Genomic DNA, 13,075 nt, shown 5'->3' on the forward strand with positions numbered 1-13,075 from the left:
CCGTTAAACCTGCCTGAGCACCTTCTGTGGACAAGGACCGATTCAGGAAAAACAACACTGTTAAGAAAAATAGAAAGTTCTATCTTATTTTTGGAGAAGATGAAATTCTCTGAAGATATCATTTCAGTCTATGTTAACCAAGACTTTGAATGCAATGCAATCTCAAGGAAAATACAAAAGGGAAATTTGGGGAGAATTTGGTAAGCATGGGGGAGGGGAGTGGAGGACATACAAAAAAAAAAAAAAAAAAGGAAATCCTGGAACAAAATATTAACATGGATATGTTAAAGGTTTCTGTGGGGGATGCTTAATGATTCAATATATAGACTTGGGGGCCGTTGGGTAGCCACGGGGGGATGGGAGTGAAGCCTGTCTCTTTTCACTCCTTCTAAAAAATAAATTTCAGATGGATCCAAGATTTAGGAAGCTTGATAGATCCATATAGGCTTCCACCTTCAACTTAGTCCTCACAGATCAAGGAGGTAACTCTTTAAAAGAGAGGGGAAGAGGGTAGAAATCATAAAAATAGTAAATTCAGACAATCTGTAGGAGGGAAAAAAAAAAAAAGAAAGAATCCAAAACCTAATAGAGCTTTAGTCAGTCTTAAGTTCCTTAGTCTGACTTTCCTAACTGGCCTTTTCCAGAAACTTCCAAAGCCTCTCTGGTGTGTCTATTTTTCTCCCTCTCCTTGGATGCCCCCTTTGCTCGGAAATCACCTCTTCCCTCTGGGCTCAGCAGCTCGTCCCTATAAGAAGGCCCCCTTCTCTGTGGTACTCTTCAGCTTGGCCTGGGGAGCATTGCGGACACATCCCGGGTCTCCACCCTCTGCCACTGGTGACCTGTGATCATTTCTTTCCCCCTAGTGCCCTAGTGGGATGAACACTGAAAACCCTAGAAGTACTCCCATCAGCCCACAGTGGAATTCCAAGTGAAATTACAAGTAGCATTGGTTATGTCTTTACCCTGGGATATAGGAGGAGGGACAGTGGGGGGCTTCCCATCCCTGAGCTGGTCTCTCTGTGAAAGAGATGTCTGGGTGAGGCCGGGCTCGGGTGGCGAAGAGGTGGTGTATGTATCTGCGAGTAATTTCAGGAGCCTCTCAGCGATTTCTTCTTTCCCTTGAATGAGTACACTCACTCATCTAACTCATCAAGCCCATAAAGCACAAAGGGGTGCATAGGTCAGGGAAGGTCTTAGAGGCATCCCTACCCTCCAAAAAAGCTGAGGTGCAGACTAGTCACTGAAGTGGAAAGAATCTAGGAATCTTAGACTCTCAGAGTCAGATGGTAAGTCCCCCAGGGAGTGACGTCCGTAACCCAGAAGTCGTCTCCCAGCCTCACCCTAAATCAGCAGTCACCGAGCTGGGCTTCAACGTCTCTGGTCGGAGAACACACTACCTCCTGAGCCCTTGGAGCTGGGGGTAGCTCTGTCTGTCAGAAAGCCTCCCTCCTCGGCACACATCTGTCTCCTGTGACTATTGCCCACTTGTTCAGAGAAGAGAGGAGGCTCAGACCCAGCCTGTGTCTCCGCGGGGAAGCATTCTCTGAGCAGAGCCTTGCCGGGAATAAAAGACCTCTGATGCCGGGTGCCTGGCTGGCTCAGGTGGTAGAGTGTATCTGCCTCTTAATCTTGGGGTTATGAGTTCAGGCCTCACGCTGGGTATAGATAGAGATTACTTAAAATCTTCCAAAAAAAAAAAAAAAAGGGCGGGGGTGGTGGTGGGGAGATGCCTGAACGGCTCAGCTGGTTAAGTGTTTGCTTTCAGCTTGGGTCATGACCCCAGGGTTCTGGGATCCAGTCCCACGTGGGGCTCCTGGCTCAGTGGGGAACCTCCCTCTCGCTCTGCTTATGTTCTCCCTCTCTGGGACGCCTGGGTGGCTCAGTCAGTTAAGCGGCTACTTTCGGCTCAGGTCATGATCCCAGTGTCCTGGGACCGAGTCCCACATCGGGCTCCTTGCTCCGCAGGGAGCCTGCTTCTCCCTCTGCCTCTGCCTACCACTCTGTGTGCCTGTGCTCTCTTTCTCTCTCAATCTAACAAATAAATAAATAAAATCTTAAAAAAAAAAAATCTTAAAAAAAAAAAAAACATAAAAAAAAACCCCAAGTAGAAGTTCTCTGGTTCTAAGTCTTCTGCTTTGGCTATCTTCTTGGGAGCTGGACTATGAGGCAGGGACTCTAGGGCAGGGGAACATGGCTCTATGGTGCTCCTCAAAATGGACAAAATAAGCCAAAAAAGATCTGGGTTCCATATGGTCATACATATGCACCCCATCACCTCCGTGGCGAAACCCCTGCCTGTTCTTGGGACACTCACTCTCGCATCCTCTCCTGTAAGATTCCAAACATCACAAGGAAACAAGAGAGCTCATGGAGGCTGACTAGCTTCTCACTGGACCCAGGGGACCCATTCTAGACCAACTCAGTCCCCATGCAAGGGGTGAGGTAGGAAGGATCATGGGAGGCAAATGTGTCCCTAAACCAAGAACTGAGGGCTCAGTGGACACTGTCCTGCTCTCTCTGTCCACTCTTTCCCCTGCCCCCCTGAGCCCTCTCCTCCCACCCACTCACCCCTCCCTCTTCTTCCCCTCACCTGCTTGCCCAGGACACTTAGGCTCAGGTTCAGCACCAGAATGCCAGCTAACCGAGGGGAAGGTTTTCATCGTTTTCCTCATCACCGGTTCCCTGGTGCCGGGGAGAGGGCTCGCTCCATAGAAGGTGCTCATTAAATATTTAAGTACTTGTTCAATGAATACCCACTGAGCACTTTTATTTACTTTTCCCTAAGTTAAATATTTACTGGGAAGGCAGATGGCCCCCACTTCATTTCATGGATCCAACGAACATTCACTGACCTTTCACCATGTGCCAGGCGCGCAGTGCCTCATGTGACCGGCAGCCCAGAGAGGTGAGGGGAACTGCCAAGGTCTCACAGCATTACTTGTGGCCGAGGAGAACCAACCCCAGGCTCCTTGGCCTCTGGAGTCCAGATCTCTTTCCATGACACCATAGGCTTGTGATCTCGAGGCAGGGCTGACTGGCAGCACACACCCAGCCCGGCGCCAGGTCGCAGGGCACTATGGGGCCCATTCTGAGGGACAGATGAGCGCCTTGCAGCCAGTTGCCCTGGGTGGCAGGCGTGGCCAGAGTCTGAGGGTCACAGCTAGTGTGGGCTCCTCCAGGAGAGGGCACCAGCGATTCACCCGGCCGGTGCCCTCCCTACCCAGGCCCACACAACCCCAGAGCACACATCAGTGGATGCCCCCATTCCAGAAACTCAGCCAGGAGATACACAAGCCATGTTCCTGGCCCTGTGCCAGGCCCTTTTAAATAGTTAATATTCATTTTAATATTTAATATAATAATTTAAAGCCATCACAACAACCTAAGTCAGATCATGTAATTCCTCCGCTCACAATCCTCTCAGATGACTTCCGGTTTTCACATGGAACAAAAGTGCCATGGCCTACAAGATGCTAGGCTTTCCGACCCCTGCTACCCACCTGACCTCATGTTTCTACCCTCCCCACCCCTCCCTCCAGCCCCACTGGTGCCATGGTTTTTGTCGGAGCCTGCCGGGGACATTCCCCGCTCTGCCTGAAGCAGTCCGGTCCAGACATCTGCACCATTTGCTTCCTCGGTCCTTTAAGATGGGCTCAGTCATTCCCAGCGAGGCTCCAGCCATCCTATTAGAAAGTGCAAGCTCTGTCACTCTCCCATCTCCCTTCCCCTGCTCCGTTTTCCCCATAGGGACAGGAATCCTTGTCTGTTTTGCTCACTGCTCTATCTATCCCTACTGCCTAGAACAGTACCGGGCACAAAGGAGGAACTCAAGAATGTTTGTGAAATGAATGAAAACACCCTGAGTCGAGCTACCTCATTTTATAGATGAAGAGACTGAAGCTGAAGGATGCTCAGTGACTCACTCAGGACCACACAGTTCGTGTATTCAACCGACCAGCCCACCAACCAATCAACCAAGCTTTACAGACCACCCACCGCATGCATTCTGAGCAATTTTGTTGAGGTCCAGTGCTAGATGGCTTTGGGTTTTATTAATTCTTTTTTGAGATTTTTATGTATTTATTTGACAGACAGAGATCACAAGTAGGCAGAGCAGCAGGCAGAGAGTGAGGAGGAGGCTCAATCCCAGCACCCTGGGATAATGACCTGAGCTGCAGGCAGAAGCCTTAACCCACTGAGCTACCCAGGTGCCCTGGGTTATTGTTTTTTGTTTTTGTTTTTAAGATAGTCTTGGAGAGTCTGAGTGGCTCAGTCCATTGGGTGTCAGACTCTTAGTTTTGGCTCAGGTTATGATCTCAAGGTCCTGGGATGGAGCCCTGCCTCAGGTTCTATGCTCAGCAGAGAGTCTGCTTGAAGATTCTCACTTTTTGGCTCTTCCTGACTCATGCACACACGCGCTCTCTCTGTAAATAAAGAAATAAATCCTTAAAAAAATTTTTAAAAATAAAATAGTCTCTTCCTTTGTTCTTGATGTTCCATCTGCTTGTGAAGCCTTCCCCCGCGTTTTTACCTTTTAGAATCACATTCATGCGTAAGACTTCAGCTTATCCTCAGTGGTTGCCGGGGGTGTGGTCGACCACAAAGGGGATGTTCAGGGAAATATTTAGGGTGATGTTCTGTATGGTCTTGAGGTAGAAGATGCACAATTTCTCTGCATTTGTCAAAACCCGAGGAACTGAATAGCACAAAGAGTAGGTTTAAATGCATTCAAACAACACAGAAATTTCATTCTTCAAGGTTTTTAATCCCTGTGGATGTAATTCAGTGCTTCAACAGTCTCTTCTGTACCCTCCGCATTCACACACACAAGCACACTTGAACTTCAGTCTCTGCGAGTGAGGGTGGGGATGAGGTGACATTGTGAGGCCCTTTCTCCATCTCAGAATGACTCAGGGCTCCTCCCTTGGCTCCTCTCTGCCTTCCCAGGCTTCACCCCTTCAGGCTCAAGGTCAGGTGTAGGTCTCTCACCTGAACTTTTGTCTAACTTTTTAATTTTACGATAACTATAGATTCATGTGGAATTATAAGAAATAATACAGACAGCTTTCCCCAGTCCGTGCACATTCTTGTGTAACTACAGTACCATATCACAACCAGGAAATTGCCATGAGTCCGCCCACCTTCCTGAGATTTTACCACTTTTACACGCACTCGTGTGTGTGTGTGTGTGTGTGTGTATAATTCTATCTGTTCATTTACCACATACACAGATTCATGTGACCCCCACCAGTCCGGGTATGGAATGGCTCCATCACAAGTCTCACTTGAACAGGGGTGCCTGGGTGGCTCATTGAGTTAAAGCCTCAGCCTTCAGCTCAGGTCATGATCTCAGGGTCCTGGGATTGAGCCCTGCACTGGGCTCCCTGCTCAGCAAGGAGCCTGCCTCTCCTCCTCACTCTCTGCCTACCTTTCTGCCTACTTGTGATCTGTTTGTCAAACAAGTCTCACTTGAACTTTTATTCTATTTTTGTTTGGTTGGGTTTTTTTGTTGTTGTTGTTTCTAAGTGGGGTGGGCTCTGGGCCCATTGCAGAGCCCAAAGTGGGGCTTTAACTCATGACCCTGAGATCAGAACCTGCGCTGAGGTCAAGAGTCAGATGCTTAACCCAATGAGCCACCCCGGCGTCCCTCGCTTGAAATTTTAAAAGCAGCAATGTCCTACCTTGATATTTGTCGAAGTGCAACCCGTTGAAGCACCACACTGCAACCGGCCTCCAACTGCCCCATCATCTCCAGTTCACCCTCTGTACCATGGTTCCAAAGGGGGATCCTTCTAAAACACAGCTCTGACTATGTTAGCCTGCTGCTTAACACCCTCCAGCAGCATCCACTGCCATCAGACCTTAGAGAGCCAAACAAGCACCTCCACTCACCCCACCCCTCCTGCAGGTCAATCCCTCCAAACTCCTCTGACTCTAGAACTTGTCATCTACTTTCATCATGCTCTGATTTAGATCATGCTGTTCCTCTGCCTGGAATGTCCTTCCCACCTTTCTCTGTCTGTTGTAACCTTTGTCCAACTATCCATTTTTACAGATGAGAACTTGGATGTTGAGAGACATTCGATGTCAACCACCACGTAAGGGCAGGACCATCTGGGAGCCTCAATCCACCCAACTCCCTGCTCCTAGGCTCACAGTTCACCAGGCTGGCGTGGAGGCTGGGGAGGCCACTGGTCCTTCTTCCCAGCTATCTGCTCACCTCCACTTGGGCCTGCTTCCCCATCTGCCTCTTAGACATGTCATCCAGCACCTCCTCTCCCTCTCCTCCAGCTGGGAATCAGAAGCCTGAGGACTGGGTGACAGGGCCATGGGATAAAGCCCAGGGGTAACCCGACTCCAGACTCCTGAGTGGGCTGGAGGCCAGGTCACCATAGGGGATGGGATCTGGACTAAGTGCTCAGGGACCCCGTTGGAGCAGGGGCTTGGAGATAGGGGCTCCTGGAGAGTGGGAAGGAGCCGAGGAGTCCAAGTCCCCTCCTCTGCTGCCCCCTCCCTCCACTGCTCACTCGCAACCCGAGCCGGGGGGCCTAAAAATAGACCCCGAGGCGCAACCGCCGCCCTGGTGACCTTCTGGGTAACACAGGCCGAAGGCGGGCGGGCAGCAGGAAGGCAGGGCGCCGGCCCCCCAGGACTCATCTCCCAGGGCACCATTCCCACCGCGGGTGCCCCCGTGGCCGTCAGGTTCCAGAGACCCACCCCCTCCAGCCCAGCTCGCAGAGGCCATGCAGAAAGCCCGGGGCACGCGAGGCGGGGACACGGGCACGAGGGCACCCCCCAGCCCCGGGGTGCCCCCCAAGCGAGCCAAGGTGGGGGCCGGCGGAGGGGCGGTGGCCGGGGCTCCCGCCTTCCTGCGGCCCCTGAAGGACGCGGCGGTGTTGGCGGGCAGCGACGTGCGGCTGCGGGTGGCGGTGAGCGGGACGCCCCAGCCCAGCCTCAGCTGGTTCCGGGACGGGCAGCCCCTGCCCCTGCCGACCCCTGAGCCCAGCTGCCTGTGGCTGCGGAGCTGCGGGGCGCGGGATGCCGGAGTGTACAGCTGCAGGGCCCAGAATGAGCGGGGCCAGGCCTCCTGTGAGGCTGTTCTCACGGTGCTGGAGGTCGGAGGTAATGGGGAGGTGGGGGGAGGGGAGGGGAGGGGAGGGCGGTGAGTCTGGTGGGCTGGGGTGCTCAGAGCCGGGACCAGGGCTGCAGGAGCCACGTGAGGAGGTTGCCGGTTCATCCAGCTCTCTTCCCAGGAGCTCTGGCTTCTGGCCCCACAGACCCAGAAGTGCCAATCAAGAGGAAAGTGTGTGTTTTGGGGGGGCAGGGAGGGGTGTCAAAGTAGAGAGACTCCTCACAGGAAGGTCAGAGGTCAAGGGTCAGCATTTGGTAAGCAAATACCTGAGCCCCCACTAAGGCCTCTCTGGAATTTCAAAGTGAAAGGCCTCCTCATTTCCCTGTCGGGAGAGAAAATCTACTGGAGAAAATTGTCTTTATCAGCTCGGGTAACCTAGAATTGAGATACCTCATGGGTCTGCACAGGTCTGAAAGAGGGGCAAGCTCCCCGGGTCCCACTGCGATGTTGAGGGGTGGGTCTGAGCTCCACTGGGGCGTGTGGGTGTGATCCGCGCCAGGCTAGTTGGAAGAAGCCAGTGGGTAGACGAGTATGAAGAGGGTACAGAGCACCAGGAGGAGGACCTAGGCCTGGGGGCTCCCCAGTGTGTATGAGAACCCACATGCTTGAGGGCTTGAGAATCCATAAGAAGCCTGTGTGTGTGTGTTCATGGGGGGGGCTGTGTGCATGTGTGCGCATGTGTGTGTGTACATGAGTGTGTGTGCATGAGTGTGTGTGTGTGTACCTGTGCAGGCTGTGGAAAGGCCTGGTGGTACACGCAGTTGAGGGACAAGGGTTTGTGGAGTATGGTATGAAAACCAATGGGCCATGTCTGCCTGAGATTCAGAGGGCAGGAAAGGGGGATGCTCAGGCTGGTGCTTGGGACCCTCTCCATGTCGGGGTACAGTGCCAGGCTCATGGGTGAAGATCTGAGGCAGAAGAGAGGGGACCAAGACTGGGCCTGGTACTGAGGGTCCTGCTGGGGCTGGGGCTCAGGCCCCCGGGGCAGATTCTCCTGGGGTCAGTATCTGCATTTCCTTTTTAATTTTCTCAGCCCCTAAGCCAGCCAGTTGTTCCGCAGGCCTCAGACAGAGCCTCAGACAGAGCCTTGGACTGACTGAGTGTTGAGAAGCAGAATTCTGGGGGAGTAGGCTATGGCTGGCAAAGAGCTTGGGGATCACTGAGTGTGTCCCAGGCGTTTTCAAGAGAGAGTTCTCACTCCAGCTGGGTGGCGTTGGTGGGGGTACATCCCTGGAGGCCGAGGAGAAGGCACAAGGGGGATAGACCTCCGTAGCTGGAGGGGAAAGGAGGGGCGGAGAAGCAGAATGTCAGGAGATGCGGCAGGGGCTCAGCCTCTGTGTGTCAGCACCTCTGCTCTCTCCCTCACCCGACACTGCCCACGGGGCAGAGAGAGTCAAGGTTGGCTTTTCTTGATCGGCTTTGTACTTGGCCAGGTACAGGCCATCCCAGCCTGGAGTCAGGGAAGGGACCCATCCTCGCAGGGCTGTGAGCTGAGGAAGGATCAGACTCCTTGGGGATCTTAGCTCTTGTCCTCTCCGGCCAAAGGGAAATGAAAACAGAATATTAATCAAATCAAAGGATATGATAGATTGGTGAGAATACAGTCTAGGGGAGAGAGATTTCATTTTATTTTTTAAAAATTTCATTTATCTATTTTTTTAAGATTTTATTTATTTGAGAGCGAGTACGAACAGCGGGGGGAGGGGTAGAGGGACAAGTAGGCTCCCCGCTGATCAGGGAGCCCAGTGCAGGCCTTGATCCCAGGATCTCGAGCTGATCTCGAAGGCAGACACTTAACTGCTTAGCCCACTGATCCCTGACCCAACTGAGCTACCCAGGGGCCCCGTGGAGAGAGCTATTAGGGAAGGATAAAGAAGCCCTGAGGAGAGCCATGTTTGTCTCAACTTGAAATGACCACAGAGAACCGCAGCTCCAAATGCATCCTTTCACAGGTGAGGACACTGTGGTCCAGAACGGAGGAAGATCTGCCAGAAGACATATTGCTAGTTATGGCCACCCCAGAATTAAGAACCCATTCCTTCTGGTTTCCACCCTACTCAAGGGATTCTGGAGGGACGAGAGAGAAAAAAGAAAAGGAGGGGAGCTGTCCATTGTATGGCCAGTAGCCCAGGCCTTCTTTCTGGGAGGAGAGCCCCCTAACCTGCTAGGGGTCCCCCACAGTAAGGAGCGTGATAGGAGGCTGGACCCCCTCCCCCCGAGCATGGCTGTGTTTCCCTGCAAGATGTGTTTTCTACATCCCTCTATAAGCTGGGTAACATGGTTGGCAGGGCTGAATGCCTATCCAGACAGAGGCCACAAAGGCAGTCTCCAGGCTACTTTGCAGGAATAGCATGTTTGAGAGGCGTGGGCAGAGGAAAGGACCCTGGGTGTCATGAGGACTGGATCTGGGGCCTTTTGACAGTCATGTTAATACAGCAAGAGGATTGCGCTACAGCAAGTCACATTTGAGAACTTTTTCTCAAATGGTGAAATCTTTGCCCCAAGACCAGTCTTAGAATTATTACTAATTGGTAATAATTCTTAGCTTATGAATATAACTACACGCTACTGTGTGGCAGGTGACATACCATCCTATCTTCTGATAGATCATTTAAGTCCCACAGCACCCCTGGGGAAGCTGGTAGAGAGGATTAAATGGCAATTCTTGTGGTACAGAGAGAAGGTGGCTGAGCGGGGATGGAAGGAGGTCTGTCCTACCACAAAGAACTATGCATTTAACTACTACGACTCTCCCACATATTTTGGGGAGGGCAGGGCTTTGCTTTGGTGAGGTGATCCCTCCCCCTCAACCAGTACCTGCCCAGTTCCGGGTCTTGGTCAGGGGTAGCTGGACAGGCAGCTCAGCATTGCTCAGACTTACTCATGGAACACTTTCTCAGTTGGGATCCACAGCAGGAGAACTTCAGGGATCTCGAGGAAACCCAGCCAGGCCCTGGCTGCAGAAGGAGGCAGTTTCCTGGCTTGGGATTGCTGTCTGGCTCGGTGATGCTAAGGTTCCTGGCACTCCTGAAGCCTGAGATGTTCGCTCAAGGATGGAGGGATATCAACCTGGCTTGAGGAGGGCGGGGCCTCGAGAAGACAGGTGGGCTGCCGGCTGGAGAATCTGGAGGATGGGACACAGGAGGGTGGGATTTAGGGTGTAGAAATGAGGAAAGCATAAGAATAGTGAAGACAGGGGCGCCTGGGTGGCTCAGTGGGTTAAGCCGCTGCCTTCGGCTCAGGTCATGATCTCAGGGTCCTGGGATCGAGGCCCGCATCGGGCTCTCTGCTCAGCAGGGAGCCTGCTTCCTCCTCTCTCTCTGCCTGCTTGTGATCTCTCTCTGTCAAATAAATAAATAAAATCTTAAAAAAAAAAAAAAAGAATAGTGAAGACAGCAGATGGGAAGGCTACTTGGAGAATCCTTAATGTGGGTACAGCACCCCATCTCATTTCATTATTTAATCTTCTAAACCCAGATTACTGTAGTGATGGTTATGCATAGGAGAAAATGGGAGTCCCAAGAGGGAATTTACCCGAGGTCGCATGGCTAATGGGGTGACAGAGCCAGAACTATAGGGGTTCAGGTCCACGTTGCCTGTCCTCAGAAAGAGAAGAATGGGAAGACTAAGGCAAGGATTTTTCATCATGAACCATCCTTCTCCCAACCCTATCCCCGAAGCCATCTCCTGGCCCTGTCTCCAAAGTAGGCAGGCATTCATCTCCTTCAGAATATCCACCTGTGCGGGCTGAGGAGCTGCAGGCAAATCAAGTGACCAGAACAAGTGTCACTCTCAACACTTGGGACATGTGTGGCTAGGGGGTGGTTTAAAGGACAGGCGGTAAAGAGGAGAGGGCACAGCTGAGAGAAGGGTCGAGCTGACAGTGCTTGCCTCATTAGCTGGATATTTCATAGTCTTCTGGAAGACTCTGGTTTCAATGGGAAGGGCCAAAGATCAACAGGTAGGCATGACCCATGCTGGGGACTTGAGGCCATGAAGAGGAGAGGAAAGGTTGAAGACAGGGAGAGAGGGCAAGGAAAAGGTGGGGGTATGCACCAGAGCCTGTGCTGAGGGATATTCTGCAGTTACTTTTTTCCACCAGACCTTGGTACGTCTGGATGAAAAGCCAGGAGGAAAGTGAGTATGGAATTGGGGCGGGTAGGGAGAGTGCCATCCATTCAGGTCCAGTCCCCGGCAGGGAGGGGAGGAGGAGCCAGAGTGGGAGCAGCGCACAGGAGCAGAGAAGCCCCCAAGTAGCCAAAGCCCACGCAGGAGAACTTTTCTGAAGCCAGGGCAGGCTCTCCCAGGAAGATCCTGAGTGGCACTCGAGATGGCCACTTCTCCAGCTATTTCTTAGGAAAGGCTCTGGGTCAGGACGGAGGAGGGAGGATGGCTGGATGAATGAGCTGTTCCAGGAAGATTTACTATCCTTATCCCCGCCGCCCACAGCTCTGCCACTCCCTCCTCCTTTATCTAGTGCCTACTGTGGGCCTGTCACTGCTCTAGGTGCTGGGGCTCCATGGGGCAGGGGGATCCCTCGAGTTCCTGTCCTCCTAGAGATCACATCCTAGTGAGAGGAGATAGACAACATGGAATAAACATGATAAGTAAGTAAAAATGTTACTGTGTGTCAGAAACGCAGAGCAAGATAAGCAAAAAGGGGGAAGGGAGAAATTGGACTTTCCAGGCAAGAAAGAAAGGATGCAGAGAGAAAGGGAGTGGGTTCACCTGGCTCAGAGGAAGGTCTGTGTGAGAGATCAGGCCTGGCATGATGAGATAGGTTTTTTCTGGAAGGGTAAAGGCTGGTGGTGCAGAAATTGGAAGTCTGGGTTTGGGGAAATAGCAGAGGGGAACAGCTGTCCAGCCACGGAGGGGAAAAGATGGCAATCTAGGGCCAGCTGGGGGTGGCCCACCCTGCAAGCATGCCCCAGGCCAGCCCAGTGGGGGTGAGTGGTGCAGACCCAGAGCAGGAACACAGAATCCCACAGGCCTGTCCTCGGCCCAGCTGTCCCGTCACTCACGCCCGCTGCCCACTGGTTATTTTTGCTATGGAATGTGCCAGCCCCTCGGATTCTCCTGGGGAACAGGGGCTCAAGTTACCCCCTCTCCTCACTCAGCTCCCCCATCTGTGAGTGGGTGTATTGGGGGGTGGGCAGGAAGAGCGCCTGAGGGTGTCCAGAGTCCTCTGGCTGGGACTGACATGGACACACACATGTCCGCTCTCAGTGCTTGTCCCGAGTCATGTGTCTGTACGTGTGACATCTGCTTTTGGGGGTCTGGGAAACAGGACCACCTGAATGCACCCAGAATGTATAAGATATGCCTTTAAACTTAAAAAGGGGGTGGTCCGTAAACTCACATAACTTCAGAAGCCAAGTAAAATCTGCTAACAGTGAGTGGCACTGCTTGTGTATGCTGGGATGAGGACCTGGATGGAGAGGACAGTTGGAGACACAGAACCTGTGTGGCTTTGGCTAAGTGATAGGCTGTCTCTGAGCCTTAGTCACTTGTCAGTTAAATGGAGGCAGTTCAGTGTTCATAAGAGGTTGTTGTGAATGAGGGAACTTTTTTTTAAAAACTTATTTATTTGACAGAGCACACAGGCAGGCAAAGAGGCAGTCAGAGGGGGAGGGGAAGCAGGCTCCCCTCCGTGCAGAGAGCCTGATGCGTGGCTCAATCCCAGGACCCTGAGATCATGACCTGAGCAGAAGGCAGCCGCCCAGCCAACTGAACCACCCAGGCACTCCTGGGGGAACATTTTTAAAGTGCCTGGCACTCAGTTAATGCTTAAGAAACTTAGTTATAATGATTGTTGGGGGGAGGAGAGAATTGAGTTTCGGGTTGCAAAATGTGCACAGTGGTGCGGAGGACAAATAGAGTTTGGTGAGTATACACACCCATGAGTGAGAAGGTGGGTCATATTTGTGGCTAGTAGGAGAATCT

General features: G+C 52.3%; 1 protein-coding gene across 9 annotated transcripts in view; it reads left to right on the plus strand.

Annotated features, from left to right (window-relative positions):
* The first annotated feature begins 6,576 nt into the window (after window positions 1-6,576).
* SPEG (striated muscle enriched protein kinase) overlaps window positions 6,577-13,075 on the plus strand; it is a 55,961-nt gene continuing 49,462 nt past the window's right edge. For 3 of the 9 annotated variants that reach the window (XM_045078766.1, XM_045078769.1, XM_004762852.3), the window contains exon 1: window positions 6,582-7,122. In XM_045078766.1, coding sequence (XP_044934701.1) covers window positions 6,744-7,122 — 379 coding nt within the window. In that variant the 5' untranslated portion in view covers window positions 6,582-6,743. Of the gene's footprint in view, window positions 7,123-10,511; window positions 11,740-13,075 lie in introns of those variants that run through there. The other 6 variants (XM_013061617.2, XM_013061618.2, XM_045078771.1 and 3 more) reach the window with 5 other exon arrangements.

The sequence above is a fragment of the Mustela putorius genome, unplaced genomic scaffold (genome assembly GCF_011764305.1).
Source record: "Mustela putorius furo isolate JIRA1106 unplaced genomic scaffold, ASM1176430v1.1 tig00000275_pilon_pilon_pilon, whole genome shotgun sequence".
In the NCBI taxonomy this organism is placed as follows: Eukaryota; Metazoa; Chordata; class Mammalia; order Carnivora; family Mustelidae; genus Mustela; species Mustela putorius.